Genomic DNA, 23,330 nt, shown 5'->3' on the forward strand with positions numbered 1-23,330 from the left:
CCCGAAACATCAGCTTTCCTGCTCCTATGATGCTGCTTGGCCTGCTGTGTTCATCCAGCTCTACATCTTGTTATCTCAGATTCTCCAGCATCTGCAGTTCCTACTATCTCGGAGAATTGATTATGATTTGTTTAGCTTTAAATAAATCAAGTGAAAGGTCAAAGTTTATAGTAGAGGTCAGCATTTTTTAAATTATTATGAAATATGGACTTCATTGCTAGACATACATTCATTGCCCACCGTTAAATGCTCTGAAGAAGACAGCAGCAAGTTGCCTTCTTGACCGTCATTGTTCCGTCAAGATCAATGCACCAGGTTAGTCATTTTATTCATCAGTTGGTTGGTCTGCTCTGTTTTCAAGCTTTTTCCAGTAAAGTTCTTAGAATGCTAAGATCTGAAAGGAATGCAAGTTGAATTGCAACCCATTGCCAAGCAATTATTGTTAGGGATAGAGATAGGGTTAGGGACAGGGTCAGGGTTAGATCCAGAGCCAAAATCTCAAAGCCTCACCTTCTGACTGTCACCTTTTAGTTTTGATTGAGGAGATGTCTGTCTGAGAAGATTCTTTGATGTCACCACAGCTGCAGAGAAGCCATCTACTGATGAGCACTGGGAACATTAAGATTTTATCCTTCAGTCATTTATCAACTCAATAAGCAGTTATACTATAAACAATCTCTGCATTTGTTGTCATCTTTTTACTTCCATTGTTTGAGGTTAATCCTGCTAATGTTATTTTGTCCTCTAGTACGCCTCTCTCTAAACACGATCACACTGATGCTTTTGAACCATCACAGCCAATAGTCAGAGGAATGTGTCCATCCAATGGTTTTATGACATTATGTTAATGAATGAATGTGACTTGAAACATTATCTCAGGTTCATCCTGGTCTGTAGCTCGTCCTTTTCTGGAAGGGTTGTTTTATTGAGGATAAGGATGATTTTCACCATACTTCTGGAGCAACTCTGAGTTTTGTCCAGTCCCTGTGAGGAATGTAGCCAATGAGGTAAACAAGTCAGAGAATCTGAGCTGTGGTCTTGGTCTTGTTAATCCTGAACTCTTTACTAACCTGGTTTCCCAATGGAGCATGCTATCACCCTCATTAATGTAACATGAATGTATTAGGAATTCAGCATTGTTGACTTATGTAAAGAAACCACCTCTAGGATCTCACTACACTACAGATCCCTTCTCAGGTTTATTGATTTCCCATTGTTTTTCCTATTCATGAACTAGCATTCCTTTTAAATATCCTTAGGATAAATGCCATATTGAAAGTGGAGTTTAGCAGCACAGGATGCATCCCAACCAAATGTTCACATTGGCAGAGGATTGGAAGATATTTTTTATAATCTATTCATTTGATATAGGTGATGGCATTAGCTGCCTTATTGAATCATCACAGTCTGTGTACTGTAGGGACACTGGCATAGCACCAACATCTTTGAACACAGAATAAAAATGATGGTGGTGAACATGATTTCCTTAATCCCAATCAAAAAGGCAGCTAATTTTACACCAGGTCTGAGTTGCCAGTTTCCTTTACCTTCAAGTCAATTTTTGCAATGCGATTCCACAGGCCTGATTTTAACACAATCCAAATGCACCCACTTCCAAGAGTTGGGCTCCATATATACCAGATGACTTAAAAGGTGATGTGGCTAATATTGGCACAGTCAGGACCAGTCTCCATTAGCTGTGATGTCCACCTCTTTCCCACAAATTCTGCAATGTATTTGTAAGCAAGAACAACCCTCCTTACTATCCCCTCATTTAATATCACCTCCAATTCAACCACAACCAAATATGGCGTCAGAAAAGGGGGAGGGGAAGGGGGTTCTGAAATAAATAGGGAGAGAGTGGGAGGCAGATAGAAGATGGATAGAGGAGAGGATAGGTGGAGAGGAAACAAACAGGTCGAAGAGGCGGGGGATGGGGCCAGTAAAGGTGAGTGTAGGTGGGGAGTTAGGAAGGGGATAAGTCAGTCCATGGAGGACGGACAGGTCAAGGGGGCGGGATGAGGTTGGTCGGTAGGAGATGGAGGTGCGGCTTGAGGTGGGAGGAGGGGATAGGTGGGAGGAAGAACAGGTTAGGGAGACAGGGACGAGCTGGACTGGTTTTGGGATGCTGTAGGGGGAGGGGAGATTTTGAAACTCGTGAAATCCACATTGATACCACTGGGCTGCAGGGTTCCCAAGCGGAATATGAGTTGCAGTTCCTGCAACCTTCGGGTGGCATCGTTGTGGCACTGCAGGAGGCCCAGGATGGACATGTCGTCTGAGGAATGGGAGGGGGAGTTGAAATGGTTCGCGACTGGGAGGTGCAGTTGTTTATTGCGAACCGAGCGTAGGTGTTCTGCAAAGCGGTCCCCGAGCCTCCGCTTGGTTTCCCCGATGTAGAGGAAGCCACACCGGGTACAGCGGATGCAGTATACCACATTGGCAGATGTGCAGGTGAACATCTGCTTGATGTGGAAAGTCTTCTTAGGGCCTGGGATGCGGGTGAGGGAGGAGGTATGGGGGCAGGTGTAGCACTTCCTGCGGTTGCAGGGAAAAGTGCCGGGTGTGGTGGAGCTGGAGGGGAGTGTGGAGCGGACAAGGGAGTCACGGAGAGAGTGGTCCCTCCGAAAAGCAGATAAGGGTGGGGAGGGAAAGATGTCTATGGTGGTGGGGTCGGATTGCAGATGGCGGAAGTGTCGGAGGATGATGCGTTGGATCCAGAGGTTGGTGGGGTGGTACGTGAGGACGAGGGGGATTCTTTTTTGGTTCTTATTGCATGGCCGGGGTGTGAGGGATGAGTTGCGGGAGATGTGGGAGACACGGTTGAGGGCGTTCTTGACCACTGAGGGGGGGAAGTTACGGTCCTTGAAAAACGAGGACAACTGAGATGTACGGGAGTGGAATGCCTCATCCTGGGAGCAGATGTGGCGGAGGCGAAGGAATTGGAAATAGGGGATAGCATTTTTGCAGGAAGGTGGGTGGGAGGAGGAGTATTCTAGGTAGCTGTGGGAGTCGGTGGGCTTGAAATGAATATCGGTTTCTAGGTGGTTGCCCGATAGGGAGACAGAGAGGTCCAGGAAGGGGAGAGAGGTGTTAGAGATGGTCCAGGTGAACTTAAAGTTGGGGTGGAAGGTGTTAGTGAAGTGGATGAACTGTTCGAGCTCCTCGTGGGAACCCGAAGGTTGCAGGAACAGCAACTCATATTCCGCTTGGGAACTCTGCAGCCCAATGGTATCAATGTGGATTTCACAAGTTTCAAAATCTCCCCTCCCCCTACCACATCCCAAAACCAGTCCAGCTCGTCCCTGCCTCCCTAACCTGTTCTTCCTCCCACCTATCCCCTCCTCCCACCTCAAGCCGCACCTCCATCTCCTACCGACCAACCTCATCCCGCCCCCTTGACCTGTCCGTCCTCCCTGGACTGACCTATCCACTTCCTAACTCCCTACCTACACTCACCTTTACTGGCCCTATGCCCGCCTCTTCCACCTGTTTGTTTCCTCTCCACCTATCCTCTCCTCTATCCATCTTCTATCCGCCTCCCACTCTCTCCCTATTTATTTCAGAACCCCCTTCCCCTCCCCCTTTTCTGATGAAGGGTCTAGGCCCGAAATGTGAGCCTCTCTGCTCCTATGATGCTGCTTGGCCTGCTGTGTTCATCCAGCCCTGCACCTTGTTGTCTCGGATTCTCCAGCATCTGCAGTTCCTACTATCTCTGATTCAAATATGGTGTCACTTGGTCACAAGACCAATTCTGAGACAGAATGGCAGAGTTGTTACAACACAGCAATAGGTCATTTGGCCAATTGTTAATGTATTGGCTTTCCAAAGGAGCAGTTCCTCTTGTGCTACTCCCCTATCTCCTCACTGTAGCCTACACAGTCTACTTTCCAGATAATAATCCAATTATCCCTTCAATGTTTGACTGAATGTGACACCACCACTTCCTCAGTCAGAACCTTCTAGATCCTAGCCGCTTGCTGCATGAAAGTCTACCGTCTGGTCTTCAATTCTTTCATGAGTGGGAATAACATTTCACTATCTATGCTACCAGCACCACCCTAATTTTAAATTCTCTAACAAATCTCCTCTCGACCTTCTCATCTCCAAGGAAATAGTCCCAACTTCTCCAATCTATCTATGTATTTCAAGTTCCTCACCCCTGGAATTATTCTTGTGAATCTTTTCTGTACCCTCTACACTGCCTTCATATCCTTCCTAAAATATGATGCCAAATACTTTTAATTAATTTGTTGGCCTTTCCCTTTTCAGATTTAACATTTGGTTCATTGCATTTTTCTTTCCCAAACTGCCAAATCTGTCTGAGGGAAGATCTCATACAAAAACAATAAAAATTATAACAAGGTAAACTCATGAAGGATGTTCCTAATGAAGGGGGAATCCAGAATCTGGGTGACAGTCTAAGGATACAGGGTAGGCCATTTAGAGTTGAGACAAGAAGAAATTTCCTAACTCAGAGTAGTGAGCCTGTGGAATTTTCTTCTGCAGAAAGCGTTGTGGTCAAAACATTGAATGTTTTCAATAAGGAGGGCTTTGGGGTTCATAGGGCATGGGGAGAAAGCAGGAAGAGGGTACTGAGTTGAATGATCAGCCATGATCATACTGAATAGCACAGCAGGCTCAAAGGGTTAAATGATCTGCTCCTGCTCCTATTTTCTATGTTTCTAGGTTTCTTTGTTTTTATGTTTCTACGTTTCCTGTAATTACCCTCATGCCTTCAAATTTCATTTGTAATTCAATATCCTGGTCCTCCCACCCATCTGCACCTTAAACATGTCATATCTGTGTCACAGGCTGGCAAATAAATGCAAACAATCGATTACTTCATGATATGGTAAGTTGGGCAGGCATGGTGTAAATGCCATCTTAAAATGTTGGTTTGGAGAATAAAACTGAACACCTTACCTGGCCTCCTGGCATTCCACAGCAAGTCTCCAGTTCTATCAGTTGAGTATTGCAGTAAACCATTATTTGCTGAAGGTCAAACTGTGTAAAGATGTCAGAAACAGATTACTGTAGATTTTTCTTTCCTATCCTGCCTCAACCAAACAATTTAATTGTTATCATGAACTCTTCCTTTAAATGCCATTTGATCTCCATCTCAACAATCAAAAATGGTATGTCACTTAACTTCATTCAAAAAATTGAAATTCTCCAGTGGGTTTGGAGTTACTTACATCTACAGGTGTCCCATCACTAACACGGACTCCAACTGCAGTTTGCCCATAGACATCGATGCTTCCTATCTCTTCACTATGTCGACTGTCGACCAGCTTGCAGTCCTTGTAAAGGGACACTGACGCAGACTGCACATTGATTGCCAGCTTGTGCCAGTGACGGTCAAACAGAGAACTGAGTTCCCGCTTCTTAAACATCAAATGCAAACTGTTTCCAGATCTCCCCTTGGCACTGAATTCCACCAGCTTTCTGCCCCCATTGATAGAGATAGAAACCTAAAAGAAGAATAGCAGTGAGATTAGCCGAGGACAGAAAGATAATCAACTCCTGTCCTGTGTGAGCTCTTATGATAAATTATTCAGGACGATAATTGACAGCACAGTTGTTGATAGGTGAAGAATGTGGATGGGATAGAGAATCAATTCCATCCCATGCCTATGAAAAAGCACCCTGACTTCTGTTGTGTTGAATATTACTGTGCAGGGCTCCAGTTGATTGAAAGGTTGAATTTTGTTTTAGATCAATGCATGAGTGATCGCTCAGATAGACATGAGGATGATATAAATAATTTTCAAGACAGTGGGTGAAGGAGAAAGTATGGTAATGCCTTATCTTTGCTGATGACATTGAGGGATATGGGGATAAGGTGGTAAAGTGACAATAAGGTAGCTGGTCAGCTGTGATCTAGAATGGTGAAGGTGGCTCATTTTGTTGAATAACCTCTCTTGCTCCTATAAATCTACATTTTCCACACCTTACTATTCACTAAAGGCTTATCAGGTATGGGCAGGATCAGATTTGTGGTGTCCTGCAGGGATGGATGACACTTCCTGTCCAGGTTTATATATTAAAGAAGGGCCAGCTGTGTAATGAGCAGACAGCTTTGGTAACTCAATAAGTACAGCCCTATCAGGGGCCCAGAAAATAACTATTTCACACTATCTTTTTAACATTAACAATGCCTGTCCAATATAAAAAAGGTTTACATTTTTTTGATGGGCTTCTTATCCCCAGGACACTGACTGCTTGCATTGTCCATGGGGGTTTTGAGCTATTCATCAATACACGCAGTGATCAAGACCACACAGCTGGATGACACGCTCATAAGACATAAGAGCAGAAGTAGGCCATTGAAGGCTGCTCCAACATTCAGTGAAATTGTAGGTGATTTCATAATCCTCAACTTCAAGTTCCTTTTCCCTTGATTCGCTCACTGATTAAAAATCTGTCTATCTCAGCCTTGAATATAACGAATGACTCAGCCTCGACAGTCCTTTGCAGTAAAGGACTGTCTCCCCTCTGAAGGAAGAAATTCCTCCTCATCTCAGTATTAAATGTGTGATCCCTTATTCTGAGATTATGTCCTCTGGTCCGAGATTCTCCCACAAGGATTGTCATTAGAGATAACAGTATTAGCAGATGAATGCTGAAAACTGTGCTGCAAAACACTCCACTATCTGAAATTCTAGTGCAAGTATTCACAGAGTTAAAAGAAATTGATTTAGGCAGGGATTAAAATTGCAAACGTTCCTTCCCTCAGAAACCCATACTAACATTAGCCATTGGCATCTCGAAACGTATCTTGGCTAATGAAAACACGGAGGTGAAACACTTCAAGAAATTAGAAAAAGGGAGTAAGAGAGGGACTCATCAGACAGACTCCCTAAAGGTTAGAGGGAGTGTGAGATAGCCGGAGAGACTCCCCTCCCCTTGATCCCTGATACCTGATTCCTCTTAAACTTTTCTCGCTCTTTTTGACCACTATTCATTGACAATCCATTGGCCTTGCCATCTCTCTAGCCTTTTTACACTCAGAATCTACATCACTGCAGAAACCATCACTGGTCTCTTTGTTGTACTGTTCAGTTGGGACATTCTTTTACGCCATTCCAACACCACCACCCCCCGCACCAGCCACAGGTAAAACTAGCCATCTTCTCACTAACAACTTAAGAATCATAGAATCCCTACAGTGTGGAAACAGGCCCTTCGGCCAAGTCCACACTGAAACTCAGTGCATCCCATCCAGACCCATCCCCCTTTAACCCACCTAATCTGCACATTCCTGAACACTATGGGAAATTTAGCATGGCCAATCCACCTAACCTGCACATCTTTGGATTGTGGGAGGAAACCGCAGCACTCGGAGGAAACCCACGCAGTCACGGGGAGAATGTGCAAACTCCACACAGACAGTTGCCTGAGGGTGGAATTGAACCCAGGCATTGGGACTGTGAGGCAGCAGTGCTAACCACTGAGCTACCGTGCCGCTGAAGTTGAACTGAGCTGAAAAGGAGAACATGAACATTGAACAAAACAGCACAGGAATTGGCCCTTGGGTCCACAATGTTGTGCAGAACATGACATCAAATTTAACTAATCCCTTCGGCAGCCCTTGCTCCATATCCTTCCATTCACTGCACATTAATGTGCTTATCTAAAAGCCTCTTAAACACCCCTTTCTTATTGGCCTCCACCACCAACCCTGGCAGTGTGTTCCAGACTCCTACCACTTAGTGAAACAAAAACTTGCCCCTCACGTCTCCTTTGAATTTTCCCCCATCTCACCTTAAACACATGCCCCCTAGTTTTAGGCAACCCGATCTATGCATCTCATAACTTTATAGATTTCTATCAAGTCTCCCCTCAGCCTTCACTGCTCCAGAGTAAACAACTCGAGTTTTTCTAGCCTCTCCTTATAGCTGATACCCTCTAATCCAGGCAGCATCCTGATTAACATCTTCTGCACCCTCTCCAAAGCCTTCACATCCTTCCTGTAATGATGCTACCAGACTTGAACGCAATACTTCAAGTGTGGCTTAACCAAGTCTTATAAAGCTGCAACATGACATCCTGACTCTTGTACTCAATTCCCCAACCAACAACGGCAAACATGCCATATGCTTTCTTTAACACCCTATCTACTTACATGGTCACTTTCAGGGAGCAATGGACTTGAACCCCAAGATCCCTCTGCACATCAATGCTATTCAGAGTCCTGCCATTAACTTTACACTTATCCTTAACATTTAATCTCCCAAAGTGCAGCACCTTACACTTAACCCAGATTAAGCTCTATCTGTCATGTCCCCACCCAAATCTGGAAATGATCCATATCCCACTGTATCCTTTGATAACCTTCTATAGTAGCCATAACTCCACTGATCTTTGTATCATCTGCAATTTTCATCGAACTCATTTACATTTATCACAAACAGCAGAGATCCCAGTACGGCTCCCTGTGGAACACCACTAGTCACAGACCTCCAGCCTGAAAAACACCCTTCCACCACTACCCTGTGCCTTCTGCGGTCAAGCCAATTCGGAATCCATGTGGCCAAGTCACCTTGGAACCCATGCATCCTAATCTTCTAGATGAACCTACCATGAGGGACCTTGTCGAAAGCTTTACTAAAATCCATCCAGACAACATCTACTGCTCTACCCTCGATTACGTTCATTACCTCTTCAAAAAATTCAATCAAGTCAGTACGACATGACCTACCCTGCACAAAGCCATGCTGACTGTCCCTAAGTAGGCCATGCTTTTCCAAATGCGCGTAAATCCTATCCCTAAGAATGCTCTCCAATAGTTTCCCAACCACTGATGTCAGACTCTGTAGTTTCCTGGATTATCCGTAATTACCTTCTTGATCAGAGGAACTACATTAGCAACTTGCCTCCAGGACCTCTCCAGTGGCTTGTGGGGATACAAACATCTTGGTTAAAGCCCCAGCAATTTCCTCTCTTGCCTATCTCAACAACTTTGGTAGATACCATCGGATCCTGGGGACTTATCCACCTTAATGCTCTTCAAGAGATCAAATACTACTTCTTCCTTGATCTCAAAACGCCCTAGCATATTAGCATACTCCATACAAATCTCACTATCCTCCATATCCTTCTCCTGTATGAATACTGACACAAAGTAATCATTCAGGATCTCACCCACATCTTCTGCCTCCAAGCACAAGTTCTCTCCTTTATCCTTGAGTGGTGCCACCTTCTCCCTACTTAGCCTCTTATTTTTGATCTATGTATAGAATGCCTGCAAATTCTCTTTAACCCAACTTGCCAAGTCATTTCATGGTCCCTTCTTGCTCTCCAAATTCCCTGCTTGAGTTCTTTCCTGCCTTCTTTATATTCCTAGAACATAGAACATAGAACAATATAGCACAGTACAGGCCCTTCCGTCCACAATGTTGAGCCAACCTATTTTCCTACTCTAAGAGCAAACTACCCTGCATACCCTACATTTTACGATCATCCATGTGCCTATCCAAGAGTCGCTTAAATGTCCCTAATGTATCTGACTCCACTACCACTGCCGGCAGCGCATTCCATGCACCCACCACTCTCTGTGTGAAGAACCTACCTCTGACATTTCCCCTATACCTTCCTACAATCACCTTAAAATTATGCCCCCTCGTAACAGTCATTTCTGCCCTGGGAAAAAGTCTCTGGCTATCCACTCTATCTGTGCCTCTCATCATCTTGTACACCTCTATCAAGTCACCTCTCATCCTTCTTTGCTCCAATGAAAAAAGCCCTAGCTTCCTCAACCTTTCCTCATAAGACCTGCCCTCCGGTCCAGGCAGCATCCTGGTAAATCTCCTCTGCACCCTCTCTAAAGCTTCCACATCCTTCCTATAACGAGGTGACCAGAACTGAACACAATATTCCAAGTGTGGTCTAACCAGGGTTTTATAGGGAGGTAGCATAACCTCGTGGCTCTTAAATTCAATTCTCCTGCCAACGAAAACCTTCTTAACAACCCTATCAACTTGGGTGGCAATTTTGAGGGGTCTATGGACATGGACCCAATGATCCCTCTGTTCCTCCATACAGCCAAGAATCCTGCCATTAACCCTGTATTCTGCATTTAAATTCGACCTTCGAAAATGAATCACTTCACACTTTTCCAGGTTGAATTCCATCTGCCACTTCTTTGCCCAGCTCTGCATCCTGTCAATGTCCCATTGCAACCTACAACAGCCCTCCACACCATCCACAACTCCACAAAACATTGTGTCATCGGCAAACTTATTAACCCACTTTTCCACTTCCTCATCCAAGTCATTTATAAAGATTACAAAGAGCAGGGGTCCCAGAACAGATCCCTGTGGAACACCACTGGTCCAGGCTGAATACTTTCCATCGACTACCACTCTCTGTCTTCTATTGGACAGCCAATTCTGAATCCAGACAGCCAAATTTACCTGGATCTCATGCCTCTTTACGTTCTGAATGAGCCTACCATGGGGAACCTTATCAAATGCCTTGCTAAAATCCATATACACCACATGCACTGCTCTACCTTCATCAATGTGTTTTGTTAGATCCTCAAAGGATTCAATAAGGCTTGTGAGGCATGACCTGCCCCTCACAAACCATGCTGACTATTTCTATTCAAACTGTGCCTTTCCAAATAATCATAAATACTATCTCTCAGAATCCTCTCCAATAATTTGCCCACCACAGAAGAAAGACTGACTGGTCTGTAATTCCCAGGATTATCCCTCATACAACATATGAATCATAGATCATAGAATCCCTACAGAGTGGAAACAGGCTATTCGGCCCAACAAGTCCACACAGCCCTATGAAGAGCATCCCACCCGAACTCATTCTCCCTACCCATGCATTTCCCCCCGTCTAACTCACCTCACCTAAACATCCCTGGACACTACGGGCAATTTAGCATGGCCAATCCACCTACCCTGCATATCTTTAGACTGTGGGAGGAAACCCACGCTGACACTGGGAGAATGTGCAAACTCCACACAGATCAAGGGTGGAATCGAACCCGGCAGCAGTGCTAACCACTGAGGCACCGTGCTGCCCTATTCCCTTTCTTGAACAAGGGAATAACATTTCTCACACCTGAATCATCTGGTACTACTCCAGTGGACAGTGAGGATGAAAAGATCATCACCAAAGATGCAGCAATCTCTTCCCTTGCTTCCCGTAGAAACCTTGGGTATATCCTGTATGGCCCAGGGGACTTATCTATCCTCATGTTTTTCAAAATTTCTAGCACATCAACCAGTTCAAGCATAATCAGCCTGTTTCACGCTGTTCTCACAAGGATCCTCTCACTGGCGAACATTGAAGCAAAGTATTCATTAAGGACCTCCCCTATCTCCTCCGACTCCAGGCACAAGTTCGCTCCACTATCCCTGATCAGTCCTACCCTCAATCTGGCCATCCTCTTTTTCCTCACGTCAGCATAGAACGCCTTGGATTTTTCCTTAATCCTACCCGCTAAGGCTTTTTTCATGCTCCCTTCTAGCTCTCCTAAGTCCATTCTTCAGTTCCTTCCTGGCTACCTTGTAGCCCTCTAGAGCCCTGTTCGATCCTTGCTTCTTCAGCCTTGTGTTCAACACGTCTTGTCACCCAAGGTTCCCTCACCTTACCATCCATTCCTTGCCACAGTGGGACAAACCTATCCAGTACTTGCAGCAACCTCTCCCTAAACAATCTCCACATTTCTGTCGTGCATTTCCCTGAGAACATCTGTTCCCAATTTATGCTCTGCAGTTCTTTCCTAACAGCATTGTAATTCCCCCTCCCCCAATTAAATATTTTCCCATACCGTCTGCTCCATCCCTCTCCATGACTATAGTAAAGGTAAGTGAGTTGTGATTACTATCACCAAAATGCTTTCGCACTGAGAGATCTGACACCTGGCCTGGGTCGTTGCTAAGCAACAAATCCAATATGGCCTCCCCTCTGGTCAGCCTATCTACATATTGAGTCAGAAATCCTTCCTGGACACACCTGACAAAATCTACTCCATCTAAACTATTTACACTTAGGAGGTTCCAGTCTATATTAGGGAAGTTGAAGGCACCTATAATAACAACCCTATTACTTCTGAAGCTTTCCAAAATCTGCCTCCCAATATGTTCCTCAGTGTCTCTTTTGCTCTTGGGAGTTCTATCAAAAACTCCCAATAAAGTGACTGCTCCTTTCCTGTTTCTGACTTCCACCCATACTGACTCAGTTGACAAACCCTCCTCGACGACCTCCCTTTCTGCAGCTGTGAAACCATCCCTGATTAGCACTTCCCCACCTCTTACCTCCCTCCCTATTTCTTTTGAACATCTAAACCCCTGAACATTCAACAACATCGTAGCTCCATATGGGGGAGGCGATGGCCTAGTGGTACTATTGCTGTACTGTTAATCCAGAGACCCAGACAACATGCTGGGGACCCGGGTTTGAATCCTGCTATGGCAGATGGTGGATTTGAATTCAATAAATACCTGGAATTAAGAGTCTAATGATGACTGTGAATCCATTGTCAATTGTTGGAAAAACCCATCTGGTTCACTAATATCCTTTAGGGAAGGAAACTGCCATCCTTACCTGGTCTGGCCTAAAATGTGACTCCAGACTCACAGCAATGTGGTTGACTCTTAACTGTGCTCTGACCAATTAGGGATGGGCAATAAATGCTGCCTAGCCAGCGACGCCCTCATCCCATAAAAGAATAAAGAAAAAAATGTACTGATCCATGCTCTAAGTTCGTCATCCTTATTCCTGACACTTTTTGCGTTAAAGTAGACACACTTCAACCCGTTGCACTGACTGCAACTTTTACCTATCAACTGTCTATCCTTCCTCACAGACTCTCTGCATGCTGTATCTGCCTGGACACCAGCTACCCATCCTCTGATCCGTAGCTCCGGTTCCCATTCCCCTGCCCAACTAGTTTAAACCCTCCGAAGAGCTCTACCAAACCTCCTGCCCAGGATATTGGTGCCCCTCCAATTCAGGTGCAACCTGTCCTTCTTGTACAGGTCCCACCTTCCCCAGAAGGCATCCCAATGATCCAGATATCTGAAACGCTCCCTCCTACACCAGCTCGGTAGCCATGTGTTCAGCTGCACTCCTCTCTATTCCTAGTCTCACTAGCCTGTGGCACTGCTTTATTGCATCTTACCTCATGGGCCCTGTCTGATTTTAGCTTCCTAAACATTAAATCTGCTTCTTTTTCCCTTTTAACTAAATTCATAACCTCCTTAGTTATCCAAGGATCCCTTACCTTACCATCCTTGTTCACCGTCCTTACTGGAACATGCCAGTCCTGAACTCTCATCAGCAGATTTTTAAACAACTCCCACATGTCAAATGTGGACTTGCCTGATCACAGCTCCTCCCAATTAACACTCCCTAGCTCCTGCCTAATACTGATGTAATTTGCCCTCCCCTAATTTTGTACCTTGCCACAGGGGCCGAACTTATCCTTACTCATAGCTATCTTAAAACTTAAGGAGTTATGATCACTGTTTCCAAAATGCTCTCCAAAATGGTCAGTCATCTGGCCAGGCTTATTAGCCAATACAAGGTCCAGTATGGCCCCTCCTCTACTTGGACTATCCACACATGGTTTCAAGAATTCTGTCCCATCTAAGCCTCTTGCTCCAATGGAGTCCCAGACAATATTGGGGAAGTTAAAGTCACCCACTATGACAACGCTGTTTTTATTGCATCGTTCCATAATCTGCCTACATATCTGTTCCTCAATGTCTTGGTGGCTGTTGGGAAGGCCTATGGTAAAAATCCTATCAGACTGACTGCATCTATCTTATTTTTAAGCTCTCCCCATATTGTCTCAGTGGATGAGCGCTCCAGTATGTCCTCTCTGAGTGCAGATTTATCATTCTCCCTGATTAGTGATGCGACTCCTCCCCCTCTTTATCTTCCTCTTTATTTCGTCTAAAACAACAAAACCTTGGAATATTGAGCAGCCAGTCCGGGCCACCTCTCAACCAAATCTCTGTAATGGCCACAACATCAAAATCCCATGGGCTGGTCCAGGCTCTCACCTCATCAGCCTTTCCCATAATTCTGCTTGTTTTGAAATAAACACACTTCACCCTATTAGTACCAAATGTGCTCATTTATCTGTCTCTGCTTGTCCCTCCTTTTTGATTTGGTGGTCCTAACATCTGCTTTCCCCTCAATCCCTCCACTGGCTGACCTGCTGCTTAGGTTCCCAGCCCCCTGCTTTGTAGTAGAAACCTTAACCTCACCTGTTTCCTCCATTGACACCAGTGACTTCCTGAGGCTATCCATCAGTTTGTGTCTCTGTTTCAGATTTCAAAAACTGGCAGTTCTGCTTCTTGGAGAACGATTAATGGATCTTGTGAATGTACAAATTAGGCGCACAAGTAGGCTATTTGGCCCCTCAAGCTTCCTCTGTCATTCAATAAAATCATAGCTAATTTGTTTGAGTTTTGAATTGCACATTCCCACCAACTCTCCTATAATCTTTGATCCCTTTGCTAACAAGAATCTATCCCTTTCCTGCCTTCACCACCTTCAGAGGCAGTGAACTTCAAAGTCTCATAACTCTCTGAAAGAAAGAAATTCTCCTCAGCTCTGTCCTAAGAGGGTGTTCCCACCTTTTTAAAGAGTGTCCCTTAGTCCTGGACTGATCCACAAAAGTAAATATCCTTCCAATGTCTACCTTATCGAAACTGTTCAGGATCTTATACCCATCAGTCAGGCTTACCTGTACACCACCAGACTGGTCAGTAATCTGCCAAAGGTGCCAATGTTCCTTCCTGGTGGCTCTCTTCAGGCGAAAGATAGCGACGAAAGTAAACTTTTCTGGCAATCCTTTTGGAAAAATCTGCCTGGAACGAATCATAAGTGATCAGTTCGCAACTGAGGGATTAGATAGAAAGGTCCTGGAAAGAACTAGTGAAAAAGGGCCGGCAAGATACAGCTTCATTGTATGTCCAACTCAGTGTGTAACAGACTGTGTTCATTACTGAAATTTTCAAGATTGAGGTTAATGATTTTTTTTGTTGGGCAATGGTCTTGATGTGTTGCAGAACAAAGGCAGGTACATCAAGGGAAGATACAGATTGCCCATTACCTAATTTTGTGGTGGACAAGGCTCAAGGGGTCTTTTCTTGTTCCTATGACTTATGGCTCTGATCATCGCAAGTCAATACTAAGAATCGTTCAGGAACGACTAACATGTGGCTTAAAGAGAGAGAAATGCACAGCTATGCTTTAAGCAGAATTTATGAATGAATGGATAGTGACAGATTATCAGTTTTTATTTCAATGTTGGAATGCCTGAAATTTTCAGTCTCAAAGACTGTCATGATGGCAGTTCCATGTAACCACAGTATATTAGTTTAGAATTCTGTTAATTAGGAACTTAACACGTAAATATCCCATAAAACAATTTCTTTACAGATTATATTAAGTTTGCATTTTAATGAATCAAGGACGGGGTAGTTGGGAGCATGCTCTGGGCGTTCTTTGTAGTCAAGGCTTTAAAAATTCTTATCTGCTCTGGAAATTACTTCCTAGCATGTGGAGATGGCCACTGGGAAAAGTATCGCGGGAATGCTTCAACTCAAAGCTCCTTGCTCTTGAAATTGACAGTCACGGAAGTTGCATTCATAACATGGCCAAACAGGTGGATCAGCAATCTGCAAATCCTTTCAATACACGTAATGGCCGTCAGTAAGAGAGGGAGAGATTTCTGCTTAGCTGTGAGATGGAAGGAAATTAGAATCTCAACCATCACTATGCAGAAGCTCCAGACTCCAAACGTGCATATCAAATGTGTGTTTGCCACGGCAAGTTAGATTCCTTTCATGGCAAGTTGGTTTGGACAACTGGCGTGGATCAGATGAGTGCCAACAGCATGGAATCTGATGCCCACTCAAGCTGGGGGTGGATGCAGGATCTGCCTCCTGGCCCAAAACATGGCACCATGTGCTCGAGACATGCCTTTGGACAGAAAGCGGAATTAAAAAAATGAAGAATTACACAGTCCCAGTGAGGAGCAACATGCACAAAGTGTGAATTGAGCCGGTAATGTTGCAGTCCCAGTCCCATGCAGACTCATCCTCCTGTGCTCCCCAGTGGAATCCATAAACTATGTCTTTGGTTTCAAATAAGGATTGCGCCTGTGTGCAAATAGTTGTTCCTGATTGACCATCCATTCAATACACTACACAGAGGTTACTCATGCAGAAATAGCTCAACCATCTTACAAGTTTTTATGACTTGTTGTAAACAACTGGTACCAAAAGCGATAACACAATGACCTTCCAAAGAATATCACATTAATTTACCAGGCTATAAATTTGATGATCAACCATCCACTTTGAGTTACTGCCGCCAACAATTTTATATCCCAGTTTTCCTATTTGTAATATCCTGTAAAAACCATGAGTAAGATGTAGTTTTAAAAATGATGCAAGAACAAAATAAAATGAAGAATTTTGCCATGTGAAGAAAAAGCATAGAATAGAAGTCAGTAGTGCAGAAAGAAGCCACTTGGGCCATTGCATCTGGACTGGGTCTTTGAATGAGCTATCCAATTAATGACTACTCGACTAGATTATCAGTCAGCAGCAAGAGGCAACATCTACAAAACAGAAACTGAGAAATGGTCAATCACATTGCCTAGTTAAAGTAACCTTTCCAATAACAAATGCAAGATACGAGTAGCCTCTATCTCTGTGTGTTCCCAATGCATTGCTACATTTTGACAGTGCTGGTATGTTCTCTCAAATCTGGCACACTCAGGACTGAGGTCATTTAGAATTTGGGCATTGGGCAGTTCAGGCCAATTAAATGTGGATGGGATCAATATGAAGCATAGTCACAGCCTGGTTTACGAGCAGGCTCAGGGGTATGCATGATCTAACCAAGTTGCCCAGGTTAGTTCACTTATTTGAGAATTTTTTTTTAAAAATGATACATGACACTTTTGAAAATTGTCCATTTTCATAGAGATAATTTGAGAGAGTCCAGCTGTATCAATGCATTTAAACAAATTCTCTGCTCCATCATCAGTATTAACAATCTTATTTTTCTTTCAGGAAGATACCAACCCATGTACATAAATATTAAAATCACTGAGAGCAAAGAAAAAATACATTTCAATTATTGAAGTTATTTTTCTTTCCCACCTAGCAGGAACTGAATGCCATTTTCATTTACAATTACCAACAGGCACACCTCAATCCTTCAGACAATAAATGCCATTCAATTTTTCCTCCAAGTGATGGCCATTTGTCTCACAAGATTCTTTTAACTTCCTTTCATTCTGTTTACTGTAAAAGTTTCAGATGAAACTGTAATGCTTCCATTGTGGGCCCTGCCTCCTCAATTGAAGACTCAGTGAAAAACCCACTTTTCCCTGTGGAGGAGAGCCAACCAAGTTAACTGCCTGTCATGCACTTAACTGGTCAGCGTTAGAATGCCTCCTGGATTTAAGACCCCAGAGGTGGAAATCCTGCCTGCCGCAAGCTGTTGGCTGTCTGAGGCTGACTGAGCTAGGGACCATCGCTGGATCCCATCGATTCCAGTGAGTGAAGGCTGGATGGGGTCAAGGGGAAGGGTTTGCAGGAGAGTTGGAGGCAAGGACAGATATTGACATTGCTGGATGGTCCAGCATTTATGTGTTGGGCGACAGGTGGAATCCTCACAAGGCCATAGGCAAACCCATCAACAGCTGCTAGGCAACTTTTGAGAGGCATGGAATACTGTGCTATTCACATTTAATCCCTGAGCCACCACTACATGCAAATAGATTCAGGGATAATTGCCATCAATTTGCTCAGTAATGAGTCTGTTTAGATCCCACTGGAAGCGGACAAATTTCCCACATTAGCTTATTCTTGCCTCCATCTTAATCACAGATTCAGTACAGTGTGGAATCAGGCTACTTGGCCCATCAAGTCCACACCAACCCTCCAAAAAGCATCACACCCAGACTCACTCTCCCCCACTCTATCCCTCTAACCCTGCATTTTCCCATTGCTAATCCACCTAGCCTGCACATTTCAGGACACTATGGGAGATTTAGCTTGGCTAATCAACCTAACCTGCACACCTTTGGACTGCGGGAGGAAACCAAAGCACCGGGAAACTCACGCAGACACAGGGAGAATATGCAAACTTCACACAGTCACCAGAGGGTGGAATTGAACCTGTATCCCTGGCACAGTGAGGCAGCAGTGTGAACCACTGAGCCACCGTGCTGCCCAGGAGGTATCTTGCCACACGAAGTCTAATGGGTCACTGCTCCCACATTTAAGATGGCCCAGTCCCCTACTTCCTGCCCAACAATCTGAGATTAAATTCCTCCCACAATTTCAAGTGGAGACCCTATCAGCTAGAAAACACAATGCACTGTCTGGTGCACTCCGTAAAGAAGAAGATTGTATCTCAAGATTACCAATTCGATTCATCACTTTGTGCCACCTTTTGACCACTTTCCCACAGAAAGGATTCAGAAGGAAAGTTCCTCTAAATGGCCAAATGTTAGTACATAAAATGAAATGACCCATCCTTCGAGAAGGCAAGAACTGATTAGATAAAATGAGAGTTGTGTCGTCCAAAGGTTACAAACAATAAGCAGTTTGTTTCTTAGTTAACCTTTCTCACTAAGCATAGTGTGTCCCTTGTGTTTTGCACAGAGGGCTGAGTTGAGGTACTGATGTTTGACGTCAGAGGTTAAAGGTTGCTCAGACAGATTCCAGGCATACACATATCCCAGTCAGAGTTCTGGAATGAGTAAATATGATTATTATTGTTGCTCACTTTATTTTTAGTTTGTAGTGATTTGTGTCTGGCCTTATGCTGCACCTTTCTTAGCCTGTCTTTGCAGGGATTAAAGAAATATATCTGAAACAGTCAATGAATGTTGAATTTAGATTGTAAATGAATTCAACTAGTCAGCTCATTGAGACATTGCAGGTTGCATCTTTTTTCACAATCAAATCCTAATTGCCTCTTACTCCTGTCCTTGGTGCCATACCTGCCCAGGCCTCAGATTTAAACATCTCCTCCTGATTAAAACCCATCATTTGAAAAAAAAATTAAACCTGGGGCAAAAAGCTATCATCTGTAATGGTGACCATGAAATTACTGGATTGTTGTAAAAACCTCTCTGATTCACCAAAGTTCTTTCATAATTTGTCAGCTTGTTGCAGTCTCGTCTACATGTGGTTGACTCTTAATTGCCCTTGGAAGTAGCTTAGTTATCCGATTGAGTTTTATTCAAGGAGGTAGCTTACCACTGCATTCTCAAGGGAAATTAGAGATGGGTAAAAAATGAAAGCCTTACCAACGATATCCATTCCCCATGAGTGAATAAAGAAAAGGTCTCATCCTTATTTTTTGTTTCTAATCTCAGGCAGACCTTCTCTCCCTAGATTCCACAACAATCCTCTCTCTTTCCAAATCATCTTTCTTCAAATCCACTCCCATGAGCCAAGCTTTGGTCATTCCTCTTAAACTCTAACTCTTTAGTTGAACATCCCCTTTCTTTTGATTACAAAATTGTTACAGTGCAAAAGGTCATCATTTGGTCAATCATGTCTGTGCTGGTTCTCTGAACAAGCAATTCTAATGCCTTCCCCTCCATTTTCCCCATGCTGCTGAACGTTCTTCCTTTCTAAATAATAATACAGCTTCCTCTTGAAAGCCTCAATTAAATCTCCCTCTACCATACTCTCCGGCAATACATTCCAAATGCAAACCACCCACTCGCCTTTCACCAATAAGAACAATTTCTCCCCAACTACGTTGTCCACACTCCTCATGATTACAAACGTTCTATCCAATCTCCTGTTCTCTGGGGACAACAGTCCCACCATCTCCAATCCATCCAGATAACTGAAGTTCTTCACTACTGGAACCATTTTGTGAATCTTTTATCCCTCTCTAATACCCTCACATCGTTCCTAAAATGCAGTGCCTAGAACTGTTCCAACTGAAGCCAGTGTTTTGTACAGCCTTAAAATCACTGCATTGCTCCTCTACGCAAGATAGCGAATGCAGCAGAGTCAGACCAAGTGATGCTTAACACAGAGTTAACCACAATGAGACAGAGCATTCATCTCACAAGATGGAAAACTGTCAGCGAATAATTGCTTGGATAATAAAGTTTTAAGTACTTTTATCTCTGTAACTTTAATTATGCTAATTGATCCCAGAAGATTGATCTCCGCAGGAACAGTAAAGAGAAGGCTTCCATTATATAAAACAGGCCTAAACAAACACCAATTTAACCAACATGGTGTATTCATAAATCTGGCACATATATATAGTTAAAACAACTATACCAATTAAATATGCAATTAAAACTAAGATTCATTGAGATGAACAATTTTAATTATGAGATTAAATATAATCATACCTCTTAAAATTGTTTGAAAGCGTTGGTCTTACTTTAACATTCCTGGCCATGGACAGAGCAGTACATGATTTCTTTAAACAAAATGGACCAAAATCTTTTTCTGGAGAGGTCTGTATTTCACAACAATTTGCATTTCTATGGTGTCTGTCGTGTCAGAAAACTTACTAAGGTGCTTTAGTGGTGGAAACAGCCAAATCAAAGTTTGACATTCGATGGAGGTCACTGCAACAAGTGGTTTATGAACTGAAGAGGTGGTTCGAGATGCTGGTTTTACATAGAATTAGAGACTGAATGGCACAGGCACCATGCCATTCAGCTCAATAGATCCACGTTTTACCACTGCAGAGAAAGGAGTTGAGGACAACAGCTCGGTAGACTCACAAGTTGATGTTCCCAGTCAGTTTACTACTGTTCCACACCCTCTTGCTCAGCTTGGACAGAGTTGCTGCAGCTTTTGTGATGAGTGTTTTGATTTTAGCAGCAAGCAACAAATAATAGAGCACAAACCGCATGAAAAGCTCCGGGTAATTCTGTTTCTCTTTGATAAAGTTTAGCAGTTGTAGAGTAACGTGCTCCGTGTAACTGCCTGGACTGCATTCTATTCGATTCTGAATGCTGCTTCTAATTGTCTCACCCTCCACGCTCAGGCTCTGCCTCCCAATATCCCAATCCTATCCTTCTGCTGCATGATCTCTCTCAGGTTTCTCCTCCCTCTAACGTTCTCAGTTTCCCTCCAAGTAACTAACACAATCCTAACTAAACCTCAACACTCACAACCTTTACATCAGAATTAGCCACAATTAATTGTGAGTCTATATTAGCACTAAAGGTGTTGCTGTAAATTCATGCGCAATCCTCAAGACTATTTTCTGAGCAAATCCATAAATTTACATCCAGCTACATTTCAACTTTGTACAAACTGTGCAAGTCCTGTCTTCACAATCTGTGGACCCAGCTGGTGTGTATCATTCTAAATGGACTGGACAATGCAGACAGGCAGTGTAGCTGACTCCAGGATGATTTATTGCTTTCACAGTCCCTTCTCTGGGTCAAAAGTCACCACTTGTTGCAACGGAGGATCAGGTCATGATTAATTCAAAGTAATTGGGCAAAAATCCCAAAGCTCTGACACACCTGTTGACGCAGCGAAGATGACTTAATTCTCCCGAGTGTTGCCACATTTGCTCCAGCCCTTGTCCAGTTCACTCAAAGAGATTCCATTGTTGTTTCTGCTGATCCAATTCTAGGGGGCCCAACTGTAGCGTTGTTTCTGGGTGGAGGTCTAGGACTGGTAGGGGGGGGCAGGGGAATAATTGTTGGTTGAGATAGGGGTGGAGGTGATGGAGAGCAACAACTGTGGAGCCTTGTGCAAGTGTACTGCTCAGATTGCCTGCAGCACAGTCTGCTTATCTCTGACTGATGCTGAGGTTTGACTGATGGGTGCTTTCTACCAGGCAGGAAGCTGGCAAGTTAGAAGTGCATTTTGTAAAATTGCAGCCCTGGTTTTCTGACAATTAATATTAACGAATGACAATGTGTAACACATTGCTTCATCATCCATACAGAAAATTCCAAGAGGGAAATTCATATTGGAGGCATTGCTCACCTGTTAAAAAGTTACGTATAAGTAACGACACAAAATAACAATCTAGAAAGAAAAGTTACTCTATCACAGAAATCTAACTTTAAGTAAAATATGTATTGAAATGATTCCAGTGTAATTAGAATAATCAATCAGTAAGTCCCACGCTGAGCACATATTGTGTATACTAACACTCACTGAAGAGGCCACAACTGAGTCTAAGAGCAAATGGTTTCACATAGAGTCATGCAGCACAAAAATATACCGTTAGGTCCAACCAGTCCAAACTGAACATAATACCAAACTAAACTAGACTCAACTGCCTGCTCCTGGCCTATATTCATCCAAAACCTTTCCTATTCATGTACTCATCTAAGTTTCTTTTAAATGTTGTAACTGTGCCCGCAGCCACCACTTTCTCAAGAAGTTCATTCCATGTGCGAACCACCCTGTGTAAAACAAATTGCCCCTATGTCTTTGTTAAATTTCTCTTCTCTCACCTGACGCCTAATAAAATATGCCCTCTCATCTTGATATCACCCATCCAAGGGAAAAAAGACACCTACCACTAACCCCATCTATACACCTCATGATTTTATAAACCTCTAAGGTCACCTCTCAACCTCCTACGCTCCAGCCTTTCTTTATAACTCAAACCTGCCTACCCCGGCAACATCTGGCAGACCTCTTCTGAGCTCTCTCTAGCTTAATAATATCCTTTTGAGGGACTGTAGCTTTTCCCTGCATGTATCTAATAGTAATACTGCTACAATGGGCAGATCATCGCTCTTCATGATTCTCTTATGCCAAAAACTTTGAGAATAGATTTTGTCAATGAGGATCAGCTAATCTGCTGTCACCACCCCTTCAGGCAGCATGTTCCAGAGCACAGCTCACTGCTGAAAAAACATTTCCTCATATTGGGTCTACTTTTTTCGCTAATAGATGTGAGTCAATGTCCTCAGCTTAACAACCACTTAGCAGTAGAGGCAGTCCAGCAACAGCAACAATTATTTACGGCCTCTGAAGATATGAAAAATCCAAGACACTTCATAGGAGCATTCTAAAGCAAAGTATAATGCCCAGCCACAAAAGGCGACACATAGTCGGGTGATCAAAAACTTTGTCCAAAAGATAGATTTTAAGGAGTACCTTAAAAGAAAAAAGTGAAACAGAGAGCAGAAGTGTAGAGATGGACTTCCAGGCCTAGGGACTGAGGCAATTGACCAAAGGTGGATTGATTAAAATAGGCAATGCTCAATAGTTCAGAATTAGAGAAGTGTAGACATTAGAGGGTTGTGGCTTTCCCTATCTGCCTCAGCAATGCTCATTGAAAATCTTTGCTCTGAGGAGAAACTG

General features: G+C 43.5%; 1 protein-coding gene across 1 annotated transcript in view; it reads right to left on the reverse strand.

The window, feature by feature from the left end:
* The window catches only part of LOC109936192 (collagen alpha-1(XIX) chain-like), a 334,226-nt gene that overhangs the window by 254,911 nt on the left and 55,985 nt on the right, over positions 1–23,330 (reverse strand). The window contains exons 6-9 of the mRNA XM_048597074.1: positions 14,723–14,846; positions 5,199–5,474; positions 4,927–5,007; positions 511–609 (exon numbers count right to left, since the gene is read on the reverse strand). Of these exons, the coding sequence (XP_048453031.1) occupies positions 511–609; positions 4,927–5,007; positions 5,199–5,474; positions 14,723–14,846 (580 nt within the window). The remainder of the gene's footprint in view (positions 1–510; positions 610–4,926; positions 5,008–5,198; positions 5,475–14,722; positions 14,847–23,330) is intronic.

This window comes from Rhincodon typus, chromosome 5 (genome assembly GCF_021869965.1).
Source record: "Rhincodon typus isolate 14 chromosome 5, sRhiTyp1.1, whole genome shotgun sequence".
Taxonomy (NCBI): Eukaryota; Metazoa; Chordata; class Chondrichthyes; order Orectolobiformes; family Rhincodontidae; genus Rhincodon; species Rhincodon typus.